Source organism: Podarcis pityusensis (genome assembly GCF_964106645.2).
Source record: "Podarcis pityusensis genome assembly, chromosome: Z".
Classification (NCBI taxonomy): Eukaryota; Metazoa; Chordata; class Lepidosauria; order Squamata; family Lacertidae; genus Podarcis; species Podarcis pityusensis.
The window spans coordinates 48,483,185-48,505,220 of NC_138044.1; the positions used below are offsets into that span (position 1 = coordinate 48,483,185).

Sequence of the window (22,036 nt, forward strand, 5' to 3'; positions counted from 1 at the left end):
TTAGAGCTGGCTTTCCCCAAGCAACTCATGCTGCACAGAACGCAGGGGACTTGCAAAGGCTTCTTATGGCATACAGCATGGATGAAGCCAGTTGCCTGTGGGAGTGGAGAAGAAGAGGGAGCCCCAAATTCCACTCAGTGCCACCAGCCCATTCAATGAACTTGGGCAAGTTTTTGAAAAGTTAAAAAAAAATCAATAGAGAACACCTATCAAACCACAGCTGAGCTGAAGTGGTAGGTATACACTCTAGTTTGCGAAGTTCTTATCCCATGAATGTCCAGGTCTTGATTAAGAGACTGCCCTAGGAATTTCCCCCAGTTCACAGATTTATAACAATGTATGCTTTGCGGGTGGTGTTGTGGGTTAAACCACAGAGCCTAGGACTTGCCGATCAGAAGGTCGGCGGTTCGAATCCCCATGACGGGGTGAGCTCCCGTTGCTCGGTCCCAGCTCCTGCTAACCTAGCAGTTCGAAAGCACGTCAAAGTGCAAGTAGATAAAAAGGTACCACTCCGGCAGGAAGGTAAATGGTGTTTCCATGCACTGTTCTGGTTCGCCAGAAGCGGCTTAGTCATGCTGGCCACATGAGCCAGCTGTATGCTGGCTCCCTCAGCCAATAAAGCGAGATGAGCGCCGCAACCCCAGAGTCGATCACGACTGGACCTAATGGTCAGGGGTCCCTTTACCTTTATGCTTCATGTCTTAATAACTTTTTTTGTTATTATTCGCCATTTGTATCATCAACCAGAGCTTTAAGTCGAGATAAATGATGTAAAGCCCTCTGAAGTGACTTCAGTCTGTAGGTCGGGAGGCAAGTGTTCAAATGCTTCCTCCTTTTTAAAATAATATTCCTTTGTGTCAGGAAGCGAAAAGCAGGCCTCCTTTCCCATCAGTTTTCACCTAGGGGGAACCAATCCATCAGGCTGCCTCAGTAGGAGAGGTTGGAAGCAGAAGAATCATTCCATCTGCTTTGCTGGAGGCCAAGCTCCATCAGGTGCCTCCTGCCCCTAAACTGTGCCAGCAGGTCATTATGAGAAGAACTGTCTGGAAACTGGTGCCTTCCTGTCCCCTTCCCTTGTGTGCCATGTTTGTTTGTTTGTTTGTTTGTTTGTTTGTTTGTTTGCTTGCTTGCTTGCTTGCTTGCTTGCTTGCTTGCTTTAGATTGTAAACCTGCAGGTCAATGCTGTCTTGTTTTGAAAGTGTGCAAGACACTGTGGGAGGCTTTTTTTTGGCTGAGGAGCAGGGCACAAATCATTTGACTAAATAAATAAAGTAAACCATTGGGCAACCAAGATGACCAAGGGCCTGGAAACCAAGCCTTATGAGGAACGGTTGAAGGAGCTGACTATGTTTGGCCTGGAAAAGAGGAGAGTGAGAGAAGATATGATAGCCATCTTCAAATATATCAAGGGCAGATATTTCTTTTCCACATGTTTTGGAGGTAGATCTTCACTGACATGATCTACCCTAGTGGGGAGTGGGAGGGGGGTGTCATTTTGTAGTTTGCCTGAGATGCCAAAATGTGTTGGTCCAGCCCTGGTCATAGCGACTTTTGGGCAAGCAGCAGCAGCTGCATCCATCCACTGTAACAAATGCGCTATTGCTGTCAAAGGTCAGGGTTCGTCCACCTGGGGTCCACGTATAGAATCATACTACTGTAGAGTTGGAAGGGACCCCAGTGGTCATCTAGTCAAACCCCCTGCCATGCAGGACTCACAGCTAAGGAATCCCTGACACATGGCCATGGAACTTTTATTTAGAAACCTCCAATAATGGAAAGCCCACCACACAGCAGAATAGTCTGTTCCACTACTGAACAGCTCTTACCTTCAAAAAATTATTCCTGTTTAGTCCAATTTTCTAGATCCATTTCAGTTGTGGTTTAGGACTGGTTTTGGAACAGAAATTGGTTGGGTCACCCTACATGATTATTTCTGTCCAGAGAGACACAGGGGAAACAGGTCCCTGTTAATTCCCCTTGACCTCTCAGAGACTTTTGATAAAACACTGTATCCTTCTGGAGAGGCTGTCTGAGTTGGGGATGGTGGCACCATGGTTCTGGTCCTACTTGGATGGTCATTCCCAAAGGGTGATGCTTTGGGGAGTCCTTTTTAGCCCCCTGTGTGGTTCTTCTAGGTTCAGTTTTTATCCCCTACATGAAGTGGCTGAGTGGGGTTGTCTGGTGTTTTGCACTTTGTTGTCAGCAATATGATGAGGACGCACAGCTCTACTTCTCTGCTGGGAAGTTTTTGCCTCTGCACATGAGTCTGAGAATGTTCTGATCAGTTCCCATTGAGTTCATGAAACAGTGTACCTTGACCTGTTCTTAACACATTGTTGACCACATCTACGGACTACGATTGTTATGTTCTTTCAAGTCATGCAATATCAATCATTAGTAATCATGTGTTCCCTTTCCCAACCTTCATGATTAATGCCCTTACATTGTATTCCTGTTAACCAATCAGCAACGAGCGCACCTGTGGCAATGTTGTAATATTCAATAAAAGAGTCTTCTCGGGGCTTGCACCAGAGATGCCTCCCATATGACACTTGCTACTCGTCTGTCGTGATTTCAACCCAACACTTCTCCTTTACATCTTCAGGTGTGGCAGTGAATGTTCTGCCTCGGTAATGGCCTGGATGAGACCCAGTACATTGAAGCTCAATTCAGGTAAGACTAAGGTCCTGTTAGTGGGTGGTTCCCTAGACCTGATGACTGGGAGGTTGCCTGACCTTGATGGGGATGCACTTTTTGTGAAGGAGCAAGTACATAGCTTGGGGCACTCCTGGATCCTTTGCTGTTTCTTGAGCCTCAGGTGGCATGAAGTGCTTCCCATCAGCTTTGGCTGGTAGCCCAGCTGCACCCCTACGCAGACAGGGATAGCCTAACTTCTATTGTCTATGGTAACCACACAGTTAGATTACTGCATCATGCTTTACATAGGGCTGCATTGGAAGATGGTTTGGAAACAGAATTGGTTTGGTGCAGAATTCATGTTTCCAGGCAGCTGTTCACAGGTCTGGGCCCTATGGAGTCATTGAAGAAACAGGGGGCTCCCTCTCCTCTCCCAGCTTATATACCCTCCTCTGACTGGTTGCATGCCCACAACCTAAAGGTTGCCACTGCTCTTCCCTTTTCAAGCCCTTCCTGGTGCTGGGAGACAGTGGGGCGTGGGAAGGTTGGGAATCTACTGGCCCTTCCCTCCCCTGAACCATTGTTACTTCCTCTGCTACATCCTGTATGCCTTCCTCCGCCTTGGACTGCCCCAACTCTCCCTCCTCCACTGGATCCTGCCTTGTGGGTGGCATCACACCCCATAAATCACTGGTCCCCTCTCCTGGGTCTTTCTCCTGGTCCCCCACCTCCACCACCCACTCCTTGGAACCCTGCTGGTCCCTGGCATAACGGCAAAACTGCCCTGAAATGAGTGGTGCCAAAATGACATGGATTAAGGGAGAGCAGAGCAGATGTGCTCACACAACACTTTGCTCTCAACAGCCCTGCCTGTCTGCCTTCTGCAACCTCCTGGTGCTGTTGGAATAGAACTTCCATCAGCCCCAGCCAGCACTGCTCTATATGGTGATGGCGGCACTGCAACATCCTGTCAGTGTACCCTCCAATACAGGCCTGACATTGGAGCTGGAGAGAAGGACCTCTGCGAAATCTCACCTCCATGCCGCCCCTTCTGACCCTGGACAGTCATGTGGCTTGGGGGCGGGTGATGCACCAAGCTCAGCTGCTGCAGCTCTTTCTTTTTTAATGAGTTTAATGTGACTTGATGCGATGTGATGGTGCGAACCTGAGATAACCCGATGAGATGGAGATGCAGGAGAGCTGCAAAGAAGGGGAAGGGTGCCATCAAAGCAGTCAGCATGCCGCTGACCTGAACTCCTGCAAAAGTGGGGGGAAGGGAGCTTGTTCTCCTTTCCCATGTACTCTAAAAGTGGTGCTTACTGGAGCTTTGTCCAAATTTACTGTGGTCAGAGAATTGATACAAGATGCTAACTCAGATGATGATGATGAAGTGGATGGTGATGATTTTACAAAGGCCTGCCAGCTCTGGTCACATGGTCACATGGGTTTCCTACCTCTCCCCACCACCAACACAACCAACCCCACTATCCCCTCACAGCTCCTTTAAGCCCACCCCCAATATCCACATAGCTCCTCTGTGTCTCCCCATCCCTACTTTATTCGAACTTCTGCTGTTGTTTAAAATCACCATTTAAAAAGTGGGTGAAATATACGCAGAGTCGCAAAGTGATTTCATGCTCTTTATTCAGCTCATAGTGGTGAGGAGGAATGAATGAAAGTCCCCTCAAAGTATCTGCTTTATATACATTATTTACACAATGGGCTGCACATGATTGGCTAATTCTGGAATTCTACTGTAAGCCAATCAGGTTGTGGATTCACTTATATCTGGAGCATGATTGGGTGGTTCCTGCCGACCAATCATACTGCTGCATTGTTCTAGGACCAATCAGACTGCTGCAATTTGGATCCTATTGTTCTAGGACCAATCAGACTGCTGAAGTTTGGATCCTATTCAACTCAGTACATAACAGTGGGAGAGGTACAGTGGTGCCTCGCAAGACGAAATTAATTTGTTCCGCGAGTTTTTTCGTCTAGCGAATTTTTCGTCTTGCGAAGCACGAAATCCCATAGGAATGCATTGAAATTCAATTAATGCGTTCCTATGGTCAAAAAAAGTCCAAACAAAGCCAAATTTGGTACAACAAGAGTTTATTAAGTGCTCTTTAAAGTCACACATACTGTAAAGAGCATTTCAAAAATTGAAGGAACAATAAATTAAGTTTCTAAACATGACAGAAAAACATTTAAAAATCAACAAAGTGTACAGTACATTTTCTAAGACTCTGGGGGACAACTCGAAGAAGGTTCCTCTTCCACTCTTTGCTTCTTGCTGAAGAACCTGTCCATGGTCTGCTGCTTCATCCGCCTTTTCAGCACCTCCCTGAAAGGCGACATGACCCTCGTATCAAAAGTGTTCGCAAGGTCATGTGCCACGTGCTTGTCAGGGTGGTGCCGCTGTGCAAAAGCCTGCACATCCTTCCACTTCAGGCAAATGTCCCTCAGTTCTTTGGAGGACAGCCGTTCCTCAGTTGCTTCCTCCTCTTCCAGAGAGGCCTGCTCCTGCGCAGCCTCTGCCTGCAGTTCGATCAGCTCCTGGGTGGTCATCTCGTGGTCATGCTCCTCCACCAGCTCGCTGATGTCCTCCTCTGTGACCTCCAGGCCCATGGTCCTCCCCAAGGCAACAATGTCCTGCACCACTGTTGACTCTGGTGCATCAGAGTCACTTGGTGCCACACAGTCCGGCCACAGGCTGCGCCAAGCGCAATTCAAATTTCTCTGGGTGATCCCGTTCCAGGCCGTGGTGATCATCTTCAAGCAAGTGACGATGTCGAAGTGGTCCTTCCAGAATTCCCGCAGGGTGATGGTGGTGCAATCAGTCACCTCGAAGCATCGCCTGAAAAGCTCCTTGGTGTAGAGTTTTTTGAAATTGGCGATGACCTGCTGATCCATCGGCTGGAGCAGTGGCGTGGTGTTAGGCGGCAGGAACATGATGCTGATGAAGCTGAACTCCTCCAACAAGTCCTCCTCAAGGCCTTTAGGATGAGCAGGAGTATTGTCCATCAGAAGCAAAGCCTTCAGCGGCAGGTCATTGTCCAGCAGGTACTGTTTGACAGCAGGGCCAAAAGCAAGATTGACCCAGTCCACAAACAGCACACGTGTGACCCAAGTCTTGCTGTTGGATCGCCACATGACACTCAGCTGCTCCTTGTCGACCTTGTGTTTCTTGAAGGCCCGTGGGTTCTCCGAGTGGTACACCAGCAGGGGCTTGATCTTCAGGTCGCCGCTTGCGTTGGCACAGAAGAGCAGGGTCAGACGGTCCTTCATGGGCTTGTGGCCAGGCAACTTGGCCTCCTCCTGTGTGATGAAAGTCCTTTTGGGCATCCTCTTCCAAAACAGCCCGGTCTCGTCGCAGTTGAAGACCTGCTGTGGAACGTAGCCCTCCGTCTTCACAACCTCCAGGAACTCAAAGGCAAAGTCTTCAGCCTCAGAAACATCAGAACTGGCAGCCTCTCCATGCCTGACCACGCTGTGGATTCCAGATCTTGTCTTGAACCGGTCAAACCAGCCTCTGCTTGCCTTGAAGACTTCTGGCTCGCCTGAGGTTCCTGGCTGTTCCCGGACGAGGTCTGCGTGCAAGGCCTTGGCCTTCTCACAAATGACGGCCTCAGTCACTGTGTCCCCTGCACGCTGCTTCTCTTCTAACCAGATGAGCAGCAACTTCTCCACCTCCTCCAGAACAGCTGGGCGGTTCTTCACGATCCTGGTGACTCCCTTGGCTGCATCAGTCGCAAGGATCTTCTCTCTCATCTTCAGGATGGTCCCGATGGTCGATGGATTCCTCCCGTACTCCCTGGCGAGGTCTGTCACACGCATTCCACCGTCGTGCTTCCGGATGATCTCCTTCTTCATTTCCAGCGTAACCTTCTCCTTCTTCCCCTCGCCGGCCTCTGCAGCAGCAGTCTTCTTGGGTCCCATGGCAGCACAGCTCCTACCTGCGCAACCCCCCCCCCCAAAAAATCAGTGCTTCACATCCAAAAAATTCAAAAGCACCCAGCCACCCACCACACAGAAATTCAAACCCAGAATTTTTTTTAAAAAAAAACAGCAGAGTGGCCCAATGGTCACAGAAAATCATAAAAATGCAGGAAAAAACCACACAAGCTTCCAGATTCTTGCAAACCCCTCCCCAACTGTTTCCCCAGCCACCCACCACACAGAAATTCAAATCCAGATTTTTTTTAAAAAAAACAGCAGAGTGGCCCAATGGTCACAGAAAATCATAAAAATGCAGAAAAAAACACACAAGCTTCCAGATTCTTGCAAACCCCTCCCCAACACCAAGTCCTTGAATTCCAAACACCCCAACCCAAAATCCAAAAACCCCCCAAAAAGTTTTAAAAGTTTAACTTACCAAATGGCTGCAAAAGAAGTTTTGGAAAAGCTTCAAAAATCACCAAAGTCTTCAAAAACCTCAAAAAAGGCTACCACACCACGTGCTATGAATTGCTCCTCGAAGTCAAGTCGCAACTGCACCTCTTCAAGCAATGCACCCTGGGTATTAACGGTTTTGCGAAAAAGGAAACAAACTTGCAAGACGTTTTCGTCTTGCGAAGCAAGCCCATAGGGAAATTCGTCTTGCGAAGCACCTCAAAAAACGAAAAACCCTTTCGTCTAGCGAGTTTTTCGTCTTGCGAGGCATTCGTCTTGCGGGGCACCACTGTATAAGAAAAACACCTTTATATTTATCTCCCATAGAAGCAATTACAGTTAAAAGAGTTAATATGGGTAGATAATGGGCGACTTACAGGGAACTACTGGATTTTACAGAGAGGGAACCCAGATTGAAACCTATGGAAGACTTAAAGCAGGGGTCAGCAAACTTACCACTCTTCAGGCCAGTGTCTCCAGTGCCGATTGCGTGGTGGGCCGGGTGGGGAGCGTGTGCCTGTACACATGTGCACACACAATTTCTGGTGCACCTCCAGGTCAGAGGAGCACCGGAAATAGCTTGTGCGCATGTGCAACTAAAACTTGTGCATACGCACAAGCTATTTCCGGTGCTCCTCCACACCGGAAGTGGGCAGCCATGCAGTGCAGCACTGGTAAGAGCGAGCAGCAGCAGCAGGCGGTGGGGGTCGCCGCGGGCCGTATAAATGAGTCCCCTGTGCCTTCTCAAGCCCACAGACCTTAGTTTGGGGACCCCTGACTTAAGGAGTCAAGTCATGGATTGGTTACAATACCACCAATTACATGATATGTTTAAGCTAGATTTTAAAATTAGGTTCTTGTACCTGTGCTCACATTTTGAAAGAGAATTATTACAGAACAAGGATAAACATTTGTCTAAAATGTACATTTTTTTATTAGAATGGGAAACAAAAGATGAGCTACTTACAGCTTCAATGACACACTGGGCAATGGACAGACATAATATAATACCTCTGGAAGAAACCTTGGAAGTATGATTTGAAATTTACTGCATGTTATTCATTGAAAGAGAAGTAATTGAAAATACTTCATAGATGGTATTTAACTCCAAGTAGGTTGGCTAAGGTGTATAAATCAGAATCAGAATCAGATTTGTGCTGGAAATGTAAAGAAATGAAGGGTTCTTTTTCATATGTGGTGGACATGTGTGATGGGACGATGAGCTGCTTGTGTGTAAAATCCAAGTCCCTCAGAGTTTGGTCAAGTTTGCAAACCTCTGTCTGTAACGGAGCCCCTTAAACATGGCTCCGTCAGTCGCTGGCAGATTCCGACAGTGGTTGCTTTCGGAATCGCTTCCAACATAAAAGCTCCTTAACGGAAACACGTCTTCTGGACTCTCTGCGTGACAGTTTTCGGCGAGGAGTGGGTGTCCCTACAGGAGGTCCTGAAACCTCCCCACTGTTTTCGCTGGAAGTGTCTCTGAGCCATCCCTCCAGCTCACTTTCCCTCAGCTCACCTCCTCTCCCCCTACTGGTTCCCTCTTCAGCTGCTGAGTCTCTCCCAACCTGTGTGAGCCCTTTCACCTCCCTTCCTTCCGATGGCAGTTCCCTGACATCCACCTCCCCTCCAGGGCCCCCTTCACCCCCTCCCGCCCCCTCCTCTACGGGCGGTGAGGAGGCAAAACCCCGGATGAACTTCCTTCATCTTCCGATGTCTCGAACACTTCTCTCCACCTGTTGCGGTTCCTGGTCTCGAAGTACTCCTCCTCCTCAGAGTCCTTCTCCCCTTCCCCTTCCGAGTCCGGGAATCCTTCCAACTCCTCCTTGCCAGGCTGCAGAAGCACCGCCCCCACAGCCCGGTCTGATGCGTCCGTTTCCACTCGCATCGGTTTTTGTAAATCCACATGCAGGAGCTGTTCTTCCGAAGCGAACGCCCTTTTCAGCTCCTCAAAAGCTCGCTCCGCCTCCGCCGTCCAAACGAATTTCCTCTTACTGCTGAGACAGTCCGTAATGGGCGCCGTCAAGTGGGCAAAATTTCTGATGAACTTCCGATAGAAGTTTCCAAATCCAAGGAATCTTTGCACATCCTTCCTTGTTTTCGGTGTTTTCCATTCCAGTACCGCTTGGACCTTGCCAGGATCCATGGCCAATCCCTTGTCCGACAAGCGGTACCCCAGGAATTCCACCTCCTTGGCATGAAACTGACACTTCTCTAGCTTCACCCACAGCTGATTGGCTTGCAGTCTGCCCAACACTTCCCTGACGTCTTTTACATGCTGCTCCTCATTCTCTGAATATACTAACACGTCATCTAAGAAGGCCACACAATTCTTGTAAAGCAAAGGCCCCAGGACGTGGTTCATAAACGATTGAAAGCACGCGGAGCCTGCTTGTAAGCCGAAGGGCATAACTAAATATTCAAATGCCCCCAAAGGGGTGAACATGGTGGTTTTCCATTCATCCCCCTTCCTTATTCGTATCAGGTTGTACGCCCCCCTCAGGTCCAGTTTAGTAAAAATCTTTCCCTTCCTGACCCTTGTCAAAATGTCATCAATTCTGGGCATCGGGAAAGTCACTGGTTCTGACACTGCATTTAAGGCCCTGAAGTCCACTACAAGTCTAGGTTTGTCCGTGTTTTTTTTATCCACAAAAAACACTGGGCTGCCCCCCACCGCCCTGGACTCTCTGATGAACCCTCTCTTCAGGTTCTTGTCAATGAACTCCCTTAGCTCCTGCATCTCTCTGTCTGACATGGCATACAGCTTGCCTACAGGGAGCTGTGCCCCAGGGAGTAAATTGATTTGACAGTCAAAGGGTCTATGTGGGGGTAGTTTGTCTGCCTCCCTCTCGCTGAAGACGATGCTCAGGTCGGCGTATTGTTGGGGAACCTTCCCCTTCTCCGTTACTTCCGTCCCTGCTAGAGTGGCTCTGGCCCCTCCTTGAGCCTCCCGCTCTTTGCAGTGTTCTAGACAATGTGCTGACCCAAAGGAGACCACTCTCTGATGCCAGCCCACTAGCAGATCATGTAACGCTAGCCAGCTCATCCCCAAAATAATGGGAGCTCCTCCCAAGGTAGCCACATTAAACGCTATTAGCTCAGTGTGTCTTGCTACCCTCATTATCATTGGGATGGTCTGCTGGCTGACTTCTCCTCCCAGCAGCTCCCTTCCATCGATCGTGGTCACCTGCAAAGGGTTACTTAAAGGGATAGTCTGTATCTGGTGCTCAGCAGCAAACTCCTTACTCATGAAATTGCAGGAGCTGCCTGAGTCCAATAGCGCCTTTATCTTTAGTGGGTGTCCGTTAGGCAGCTCTAGTAACACCTCTATCACTAGGGCGGGTTTAGGAGGTTCCGGCGTGGGCACTTTCACTGCTCTTTGGCCTGGCTGCTGTGCCCTGACGGTGGCAGCCAGGCGTTGGCTTTTACTTGCTCCGGTACCTTTTCCTCCCTCTCCCCAACAGCTCCCGCCATTCCTTGCCATTCCTTTCTTTGGGGGCAGACTCTGGCAAAATGACCTGGCTGTTGGCAGAGATAACATTTCTTGGCGCCCTTCCCCTCCTTCTTCCGCTCTTCACTGGGCTTTGAAACTGCGCGCGCGCGCGCGCTGTTCCAATTTCCATCGGCTCTCCCGACGGGAACGGTGGCTCTGGAATCTCTGGAATGCGAAGCTCCCTCCAACGTTCCCCCTTCCCTTCCCGCCTCTCCAAGGCTCTCGCCTCTTGGCGCGCTCCTATGGTCAGCGCTGATTTGGTCAGCTGGTCCATAGACTCCGCCCTGGGCGCCCGAGAAAGTTCGTCTTTCACAGCCGAAGAAAGCCCTTCTTCAAAGAGCATTTGAATGGGTTCCGCCGATAGATCCCACCCCAATTTATGGATCAACATGGTAAACTCTGTCCAGTACTCACGAACAGATCGGCTCCCCTGTTTGCACGCCATTAACTGTCTGCGTACCACTCCCTGCTCAATATCGCTGGAAAACATCAGATCCATGGCACGAAAAAACTTCCTCGTGTCCTTCAGGATGTCATTATTCGTTGCCATCAGGGGCCTCACCCAGTCTTTCGCCCCCTTTTCGAGATGCCCAATCACAAAAGCCACCCGCGATTCCTCGTCGGGAAAGTCATCAAACTGCAGATTAAGGGCATATTGCATCTCTGTCCTAAAGGCATGATAGTCCTTGGGCTCCCCCCCCAAACTTCTGTACCAATCCTGGCAACTTTCTGGCGAGCGGGGTGGTTTTCCCCTTCTCTGCATCTTGAGCCCTCCTCTCCTCGAGCCTCGCCATCTGCAGCGCTAGCTGGACCTCCAACGCCCGGTACCTTTCTTCCAGGCTTGGACCCGCTCCAGCTCCTGCTTCTCCGGTTCCGGCTGGGTTGCTCATGATGCCTTCTCCTGCACAAGCTGCTCACGGAGACTGTCGGAATGCTGTGATGGGACGATGAGCTGCTTGTGTGTAAAATCCAAGTCCCTCAGAGTTTGGTCAAGTTTGCAAACCTCTGTCTGTAACGGAGCCCCTTAAACATGGCTCCGTCAGTCGCTGGCAGATTCCGACAGTGGTTGCTTTCGGAATCGCTTCCAACATAAAAGCTCCTTAACGGAAACACGTCTTCTGGACTCTCTGCGTGACAGTTTTCGGCGAGGAGTGGGTGTCCCTACAGGAGGTCCTGAAACCTCCCCACTGTTTTCGCTGGAAGTGTCTCTGAGCCATCCCTCCAGCTCACTTTCCCTCAGCTCACCTCCTCTCCCCCTACTGGTTCCCTCTTCAGCTGCTGAGTCTCTCCCAACCTGTGTGAGCCCTTTCACCTCCCTTCCTTCCTATGGCAGTTCCCTGACAACATGTAAAAAGGTAAAATAATATTGGAAAATGATTCATAATGAGCTGGAGAAAATGTGTAAAATATCCCCCCCCCTCCAAAAAAAACCCACAACAGAGTCCATTTTGTTAGAAATAATCCAGACAGAAATTCCCAGATGTTAGGAAAAATTATTTAAATGCGCCACAACGGTGGCTCAAGTTTTGTTAGCCCAAAATTGGAAAGTGAGAGATGTCCCAGGATATTTAATGGTATGTAAAATGTCTGTTTTGTTTGTAAAATAGAAAATTCAATACTTTTTTAAAAAAAATAAAAAGAAGATAGAGAAGGGTATGTGAGCATGTGTAGAAACCACCCTTCTACACAAAGGTAAAATTTGCATTAATTGCTCCACCCACTTTTGCATCTAGCCCCACCCACCACCAGCATGTTGTTCCCCGAGATGAAGCAAGTGAGCCAGCACCATTTAATCTTAATTCCTGGATTCTTAGTATAAGTAAATTGTCCATTAAAAAGTGCAAATGGGAACAGAATTGTTCTGCTAACATCTTCATTTAGTTTGTTTTAAATCTTTAATCTCCCCTCGAATTAATTATTAAAGCCAATTTTTATTTCATGCCACGTGTGTTTGTTTATACTGTGTCTTTCCTTGTGGGAGAGGGCAATCAATCCAGATACATGCGCACACATAGAAAATCGGATTTCTTCTATTCTTTTCTCTGTACTTCACTGTTTCTTTGTAATAAGTGTTTTAAATGAAAAAAGACAAACATACAGAGGTCTGTACTTTAATGCCTTCGAGCATTTTCTCCCCCTTGAGCTTTCTCTGCAAAACCCTGCTCTTTAAAGCTGAATCAGAGCAAACTTCAATTCAGGTTTTCTGCAGATTGATGTTTGTTCCGATTGATCTTTAAAGAGTGGCTTTTCATGGGGAACGCTCCAGAATATTAAAAAGGGCACTCAGACATGGAGCTTTAAATTGCAGACCATGCCTAGAAAGAGCAGAGGGAAGGTACATGTAGTTAAGCCCTAAATAGTATGGCATCAAAAAGCAATTTGTAAGTAAGACTGTGTGTGTTGCTTGGCATTTGATTTTTATTTGTGCATTTGCAATGGCAAATCACCTGTGCACAGTTACACACCCAGCTCTACCACTTCTTCTCCTTCTCCTTCTCCTTCTCCTTCTTAACATACAGGTAGGAAAAAGAGAGCTGGTGTGGTATAGTGGTTAGTGCTGGACTAGGAGCTTGGAGACCAGGGTTCAAATCCTCTCAGCCAAAAAAAGTCACCTTGGGCCAGTCACAGATTCTCAGCCTAACCTACCTTGCAGGCAGTGGCGAAGCTGCATGCTCCGGCACCGGGGGTGGAGAGCATCCTGGGGCGTGCCGCGATGCCTGCGGGGGTGTGGTGTGCATCCTGGGGCATGCAGCCAGTGTGGTGGGGGTGCGTGGAGCGTGTCCAGGGGGCGGCCACGATTGTACTCCCCTCCCCAATGGTGCTCTCCCCCCACCCCACCTGTTCTTCTGCCAGTGCTTACAGGATTGTTTTGAGGATAAAAACGGGTGCAGGAGAACCATGTAAACTAACTTCAGCTCTTTGGAGAACAGGTGGGCTAGAAATTTAATAAATAAATAAATGAAACAGTTTCTATCAGGACTGCTGATAAGCCTGCTACTAAGAAATGACAAGAGGATGGGGAAAATATGCTCTGGGTGCCTATTCAGGATCACAGTAAGCTGCTTTATACAAAGCCTTATACAAAGCCACACCATTGACCCAGATAGTTCAAGTTTCTGTCCACGCTGACTGACAGAGCCAATGTAATTTTCTCAATACTTAGGGTAATTCTAAGCCCCTGGACACTAGTCTTTCCAGGGTTGTGGGTGTCACTGGGATTTGTGTGCACTGGACAAAAATGCTGGGCCAGAAAAGGGAGCCACCTCCCTCCCAGTCTCGCAACACCTTTGGAACCCCATGTGGCCCAGTTGTGCCCTTATTTATGTGCGCCCAGGGCTATTGCCCTGTTGCCCTCCCCACACCACTCCCTATTTCTGCTTCATCGTCACAGCATATAATTAAACTAGAATTCCTTCTCACAATAGGCAATGATGGTTACCATCTGGGATGGCTTTAAAAAAGACTTAGAAAAACTCATGGAGAACAAAGTTTTCAATGGCTCCTAGCCATGGTGGCTATAGGTCTCTCTTCACTGTCAGATGCATCTGAACGCCAGTCACTGGGAATCTCAAGTGAGCCCTCTTTGATCACAGAAGAGTTCTTATTGTTATAGCTGGGATACCAGAGTCAGTTACATTAGGAATATTAGGAATTAATAAATAGTAGGATTTAAATATTTGGGATAGTGAAGAGAAGTGAAGATCCAGGCTGCAACTGTTCCCCTGAGCTGTGCCATACAGAAATTCCAGACTAGCCTGGCTCTTGGACCCATTGGAGCAGTGTGCCTCCCTCCCTAAGCCAGGTAGAGGCTTCCTGGGCTTTGGGAAGGAAGTGCCAAGGGAACAATTAGTCCCCCTAGTCCATTGAACGCATGTCACTGGTCCAGGTTAGGATAAGGCCCACAACCCACAAAATGTTTTCAAAGCCAACCTGTATGGGTAGAAATTCAGTTTGTAGCCACAGTTTGTAGAGGAGGAGAAAAGTGAGCTTCTGTCCCCTCCTAAGCCAATAGTTCACCATTTCTAATTTCTCAACATAGCTAATTAATTCAGCTGCAGCAAAGAAAGAACTGGGTGGAAATCGAGTTAGAGGGAGACAAGGAAAGCTCTGTAATGATGTTGGCAGTATTTTCCACTAGCCTTTCTTGAAATATCAGCGACCTGAACTATTTAATGTTTAAATTAGGCCTTAAATTATGAGGAGAAGCATTAGCTATTGAGGGAGGTGTCTAAGCTCAGGGGATTTACCCATCGAACTGTCCTCCTTTTCAATAAAGTGGGGGGAAATATGAAGCCAAACAGAAGGAGCAACTTGGCGGAGAATCTATACTATTGATTGTAGACCTTTTGAGCATGGCAATAAATAAAAGAGGGGCTTGACTGATGGGGCAGCAAAAGGTCTTCTCCAAAAAGAAAGAAAGAAATGCTAAGGTAAAGGTAAAGGGACCCCTGACCATTAGGTCCAGTCGTGACCGACTCTGGGGTTGCGGTGCTCATCTCGCTTTACTGGCCGAGGGAGCCGGCGTACCGCTTCCGGGTCATGTGGCCAGCATGACTAAGCCGCTTCTGGCAAACCAGAGCAGAGCAGAGCACGGAAACGCCGTTTACCTTCCCACCGGAGTGGTACCTATTAATCTACTTGCACTTTGACGTGCTTTCAAACTGCTAGGTTGGCAGGAGCAGGGACCGAGCAACGGGAGCTCACCCCGTCGCAGGGATTCAAACTGCCGACCTTCTAATCAGCAAGTCCTAGGCTCTGTGGTTTAACCCACAGCGCCAACTGCGTCCCTTAAATAAATGCTGGCACATCCCAAATTGGGTTGTGGTTGTCTATCCCTTTGGCTGAGCTTCTGACAATTGCTGCTAACCCATTTTCATGAGGGACAGAGGGGTTATCCACACTTACCTTTCCTCTGTGCTTTCCAGGCACGGGTCACACTGGAGCTGAATTGGAGCAAACAGCAATCCACAGGAAAGCCAAATTGCTCCAGTGCTCAGACATGGAGCTTTAAAATGTGTCCCTGTGCCTAGAAAGAGTGGGGTGAAAGTTAAGTGTGGAAAAGCCCAGAAACTTGACTTTAAAAGAGAGAGCTCTCAGATTATTGGGATAGCAAATTATGTGGTTCCCATGTGTGTTCAGGCAGCTGTGTGGCACAGAAGAAATCTGGGTTTCTGAGTGTCATAAATGAATTAGGATCTGAGGTGTTTCCTGGACAGGGGTTCATTGTGGGATTTAAAAAAAATAACAAAAAACCCTCTTTATTTCAGATTTATATTTTTGATGGAAAATCCAATAAGAAAGAAAAATCCTCTTGCCAGTGACCCATTTACAAATCAAGACCTCATCAGAAAGCACTGTTAGCTATGTTTGTATGTGTGTGAATCACGACATAATGATTATTTTATTTTATTCTGACCACAACATTGTCAGCTTTGCAATTTCCATCTTTTGCTGGTGGCTCTATATCCCCTATATTGTGCCCCCTTGCCCAGGCTTCCTTCCTCCTCCCCGCTAACTTTCCAGAGCAGGCTGCCCTCCAGACAAAAGTGAGGGTGGGGATGGAGACAGAGCTCCGTGTTTATGGCCTTTGTCATCCCTTGATCTCTCCAGAGGGAAAACTTTATTAGTGTTATCATCAGTTGTAATGAGCTCATTCTCATCACTAAACAAATTTCAGAGTCTAAGCACATTTTTTCTGTTGTATTTGGAGCTAATTGATTTGCCTTATTTGTTTTTCAAACTCTCTCTCTCTCTCTCTCTCTCTCTCTCTCTCTCACACACACACACACACACGTAGCAAGAAACGTTCATTGATTGATTCAGAGAGAGCTACTTCTGTTCAAAGTTCAGCACTTGACTACCATATACTCCAACGTTTCTCCGATGAAAATAGAGATCTCCCCTCCAACAGTTCTCTGATGAAAATTGGGCATCCTAAGGAAAAGCAGGACATTCCAGGATCAAATCAGAAACTGGGACAGCTTCTGTAAATCTGGGACTGTCCCTGGAAAATAGGGACACTTGGAGGATCTGGAATACTCATTATATAGATTTTTTTTCCCCTTTTGCAGGTGAGTGTTTCCCCAACATATGCACATAGTACAGAGGAATGAAAAGCACTTTGTAGCAAAGTATCACATTCCAGCTGAACTATTTAAATTTTTAAAAGATGATGCTGTTAAGGTGCTACATTCAATATGCCAGCAGGTTTGGATAACTCAGCAGTGGCCAGAGGATTGGAGAAGATCAGCCTACATCCCAGTCCCAAAGAAGGGCAGTGCCAAAGAATGCTCCAACTACCGCACAATTGCATTCATTTCACACGCTAGCAAGGTTATGCTTAAGATTCTACAAGGTAGGGTCAAGCAGTATGTGGACCGAGAACTCCCAGAAGTGCAAGCTGGATTTAGAAGAGGCAGAGGAACCAGAGACCAAATTGCAAACATGCACTGGATTATGGAGAAAGCTAGAGAGTTCCAGAAAAACATCTACTTCTGCTTCATTGACTATGCAAAAGCCTTTGACTGTGTCGACCACAGCAAACTATGGCAAGTTCTTAAAGAAATGGGAGTGCCTGATCACCTCATCTGTCTCCTGAGAAATCTCTATGTGGGACAAGAAGCTACAGTTAGAACAGGATATGGAACAACTGATTGGTTCAAAATTGGGAAAGGAGTATGACAAGGCTGTATGTTGTCTCCCTGCTTATTTAACATCTGCAGAATTCATCATGCAAAAGGCTGGACTAGATGAATTCCAAACCGGAACTAAGATTGCCAGAAGAAATATCAACATCCTCAGATATGCAGATGACACAACTTTGATGGCAGAAAGTGAGGAGGAATTAAAGAACCTCTTAATGAGGATGAAAAAGGAGAGCGCAAAATATGGTCTGAAGCTCAACATCAAAAAAACTAAGATCATGGCCACTGGGCCCATCACATCCTGGCAAATAGAAGGGGTTTTACTTTCTTGGACTCCATGATCACTGCAGATGGTGACAGCAGTCATGAAATTAAAAGACGCCTGCTTCTTGGGAGAAAAACGATGACAAACCTAGACAGCATCTTAAAAAGCAGAGACATCACCTTGCTGACAAAGGTCCGTATAGTTAAAGCTATGGTTTTCCCAGTAGTGATGTATGGAAGTGAGAGCTGGACCATAAAGAAGGCTTGATCACCGAAGAGTTGATGCTTTTGAATTATGGCGCTGGAGGAGACTCTTGAGAGTCCCATGGACTGCAAGAAGATCAAACCTATCCATTCTGAAGGAAATCAGCCCTGAGTGCTCACTGGAAGGACAGATCGTGAAGCTGAGGCTCCAATACTTTGGCCACCTCATGAGAAGAGAAGACTCTCTGGAAAAAACCTCTGATGTTGGGAAAGATGGAGGGCACAAGGAGAAGGGGACGACAGAGGACGAGATGGTTGGGCAGTGTTCTCGAAGCTACCAACATGAGTTTGATCAAGCTGCGGGAGGCAGTGGAAGACAGTAGTAGCTGGCATGCTCTGGGGTCACAAAGTCGGACACAACTAAACAACAACAAAGCATAGTATCTGTTTCACATGCAGAAGGTCATTAGAACATAATGTGATGATATCGGGGAGTCAGTCTAGATGATATACCCTGTGCCCCTTCCAAACCTGTGATCCTTGGGGGGGGGGGCAGACTGCATGAGCATGTCTAGGCCAGGGATAGCCAACTCCCAAGAGACTGCTCCCAAGAGATCTACTCACAGAATTAAAAACTGGCAGTGATCTACCCATGTGTTGGGGAGGTTCAAGTCAAAGTTGTTGACCTTTTTTTAGGGAGGAATAAAGCCCACTTTTTGGCGGGTGGGGTTGGTGAGGAAGAGGAAAAGTCACTCACCAACAGATTACTGAGGAAACTCAGTTTTCCGTTCTGCAGATTGTGCAGCAATGAATGGCAGGACGAGGGGGCAGGGCTGGAAAGGGACCCAGCGATTGACCACGATCTACCAAAACCTCCTGGGGATCTACCAGTAGTTCACAACCGACCTATTGGACATCCCTGATCTAGGCCAAGGTTTCCCAAACCTGGGTGTCTAGCTGTTTTTGGACTACATCTCCCATCATCCCTAGCTAGCAAGACCAGTGGTCAGGGATTATGGGAATTGGAGTCCCCACAGCTGCCTCATAGGGGTAGGATATACTGGGAAGAGTTTCTGTTCTCACTAGGCCTGAGCTATTTTGTTTCTTTGAATAAAGTTTACTTCACTGATGCCGTGTGAATTTTTGATGACCTGCTCCCAGCACCTGCCCTGACACAAGGGGAGAGGGAGTTGCTGTGCTCTGTAGAGATTCTATCTCCCTCTCCAGACTCTCTCCAGTTCCGGGGTGGAGGGGGGGAATCTAAAGGCATAGGGATTCTGCTGGTTTGCTGTCTGCCTCACTGCCGAGGAATCTCCCTGCCTGAACTATGAGAGCTTGTTTGGGAAGTGGTGTTGAGGACTCCCAGACTGATGGATCTGAGGGACTTCAACATCCATGACAAGGCGACTGGGGTGGCTCAGCACATCATGGCTGCCATGACAACCATGGGGTTGTCCCAACATCACAGGCCCAACACATGTGGCAGGCCACACTCTGGACCTTAGTTTCTCACCTAGGCAGGAAGAGAATGATCTGAAAGTGGGGGATATTGACATCAGTCTCTTGTCATGGTCAGATCACTTCCTGTTGAGATTTAGGCTTCAAAACCTTTTCCCCACTACAAAGGTGTGGGACCTATAAGGATAGCTTGCCCTTGGAGGCTGATGGATCCAGACAGCCCTCAGAGATTTTCTGGTTGATATGACGTGTTTCTGTTGAAGTTCTGGGCAACTTGCAGAACATCCAAATAGCTGAGGTGGTTGACAAGATCACCCTCTCGCACTTTGTGGAGCCTGCTTGGCCCCCTGGTATACTCCCAAGCTTAGGGCAAAGAAACAACCTCGGAGGCGGCTTGAGTGAAAGTGGAGAAAAACTCTGGTTGAATACAATAGAATGTGGATGAGGGCTCTTCATTGAGGCTTCCTAGTGGCAGTGAAGGCAGCAAAGAAGGCATACTTTGCTGCCTCCATTGCATCCTCACTATGCTGTCCAGCAGAGCTTTCCCAGGTAATGCAAGGCATCTTGCAGCCCAGCCCGAAGGAGGTGGTGGAAATGAAGGTAAAAACAGACAAACAAACAAACAAACAAACAAACAAACAAACAAACAAACAAAGACACACAGCCTCTGCTGGAACCCCGGGAGGCTCTCACTGCTTGGAGGTTGGGGTGGCAACATAAGATGAGCTTTCTGGGTCAGGCCAGTGGACCATCTAGTCCAGCATCATTTTCTTACAATGGCCAACCAAATGCCTGTGGGAAACCTACAAGCAGGATCCAAGCACAGAACTACCCTCCACCCACACCATGGTATCCAGCAACAGGTTTTACTGCCCCCAACCCTGCAGGCAGAGCATAGCCATTCTGGTTAGTAGCAGAATCATAGAACATTAAGCATTGAAACGTTAAGTGTTCTCAGTGCAGCGTCTTGCAACCCTTGCATTCCTGATGGCCACGTAGCTGCTGCTCAAACACCCCATAGAATGAAGGCGGTTTCCCCGCTTGCCAAGGCCAGGGGTGTATCCTAGGAGTCAGCTAGGTTGGCCCCTGACAAGGGGCAGTCCTGGGAGGGGGGGCAAAAATCACCCTTGCTCTGGCTCAGCTCCTCTACCAAGGGTGCAAGGATTGGGGTGGGGGGCACCAACATGCCTTCTTGCCAAGGTTGCAAGGGAGCCTAGGCACGCCTCTGCGTATGGCAGAAACTGTGTGAAATCCTTGTCAGGAATCAGCAGTATATTCTCATTATGTCAGTCCCCAAAAAACATTGTGCATAGTTTGAATAAAATGCAGGAATTAAAAGAGGAGAATTGGACCGGACACCCCATTTAAAGATAATTTGCCAATGTTTCTTGCTAAATAGTGAGGGTTTGTGCCATGAGGGATTTTTAGAAGGAGAGGGGAGGACCAGCTGTTCCAAGCGCAATGCAATTTCTCTGTTTGCAAGAGGGATATAATTCCTTCATTCTGCATGCAGAAGGGGATGAAACCCAATTATAGCAATCTAATATTGGAGATCAAAAGGAAGATGAAGCAGAAGAATCAAGCATGTAATTTCTTCATTGTTCATTCTGATTGAACACAAACGAGTTTTTCACAGCAAGAAAAAGTAGCTCATTGTTTTTTAAGTAAACTCCAATTTTGTGTTTTTGTGTGTGTGTGCACATACACACAAAAGCTCACACACACAACTTGCATGCAATTTGGCTCACTTTTATAAAGAAAAAAAATCTAATCATAGATGAAGTGGGATTGGTTTTAGAAATATATAATTTTTAATAAAAAGAGCTTGTGTCTGAGATCTCAAGCTGTGAATGCTAATGAGACAGGTTACAAATAACATTAATTTGCAGGTGCCTCTTCTGGACACCTTTCTCAAGTTGGCATCCTATCATGTAGGATAAGCTCACTACCTCTGATCACAAGGATGGCATCTCTCTGTAAACCAAGCCTGGGTTTTCTTCCAGAGATTAGCCCGTGCTCACATATGCCAATAAGGTGAATAAATGGTCCATGGGACCTAAAGCCCCCATCTCCAATTTGATCTGTTGATTTCTGTGTGGCTAGCTGGAAAGAATCAAGGTTGGCTGATCAAGGTCATTACCCTCTGCCAATACTGTGAAGAAGATTGCTGAAGCTCCTATAGCAGGTGGCCATAGTTTGGTCCATCGCCTTCTGCTCTCAGTCAGGCAGCCTCATTCCATAGGGTGCAGCTCAGGGACAGGGCATATGCCTTGGCTGCGCAACATCCCACATTCAATCCCTTGCATCTCCACATAGGGCTGGGTGGGGGGACCCCCTGCCTGGAATTCTGGTGACCTGCTGCCAGGTGGTGCAGACAAGACTAAGCTAGATGAACCCAATGGTCTGACTTGGCTGCGCTCCACTGCTTGGTTGTTGCTGGTTTCTTCCACCAAATAATGTTACCTTTTGGTAGTCATCAGAAAACATCGAAGACTTAACCACTCATACATCTCTCCTCCCGTCCTCTGTCCTAGTTGTTTCCAAAGACTGGGGCTCCTGAGTAAGAAGATTGGTAATGCCAAACAAGCTTCTCTGCCAATAACAATATTCATCCCCTAACATTCAGAGGTGGAATGTCTTGTGAACCATGTGGTAATATCTTGGTTAATGTGGAGCCTATTGACTGCTGAGTGGGGCCATTCAGCATTTTGCAGCACATCATCAGCAAATGGGATGATGACACACAGCTCTACTTCAGCTTTATACCTGCAGGTGTGTGCTGACCAATGTCTTCCATTGGTCATGGACTGAGGTTCAATCTAGGTACCACTGAGACATTGGATGGATGAGAGGTTGCCTGCTCTTGATGGGGTTAGTTACACACTCTGAAATATTTGGAGCTTCATACACACAGATTCAGAACAACTATTTACAAAAATGTTCCTAA

The 22,036-nt window shown here is 47.6% G+C and overlaps 1 protein-coding gene across 1 annotated transcript; it reads right to left on the bottom strand.

Moving 5' to 3' along the window:
• Positions 1–1,927: 1,927 nt before the first annotated feature.
• LOC308467852 (putative CENPB DNA-binding domain-containing protein 1) lies at positions 1,928–7,092 on the bottom strand (the record flags this gene model as incomplete). The annotated part of the gene is made up of 5 exons (XM_080989502.1): positions 7,013–7,092; positions 6,022–6,593; positions 3,673–3,802; positions 3,225–3,421; positions 1,928–1,933 (listed from the first exon to the last, which is right to left on the bottom strand). Exons 2-5 carry the CDS (start codon positions 6,574–6,576, stop codon positions 1,928–1,930), a joined length of 888 nt encoding a protein of 295 aa, XP_080845628.1. The 5' UTR covers positions 6,577–6,593; positions 7,013–7,092.
• Positions 7,093–22,036: the final 14,944 nt, after the last annotated feature.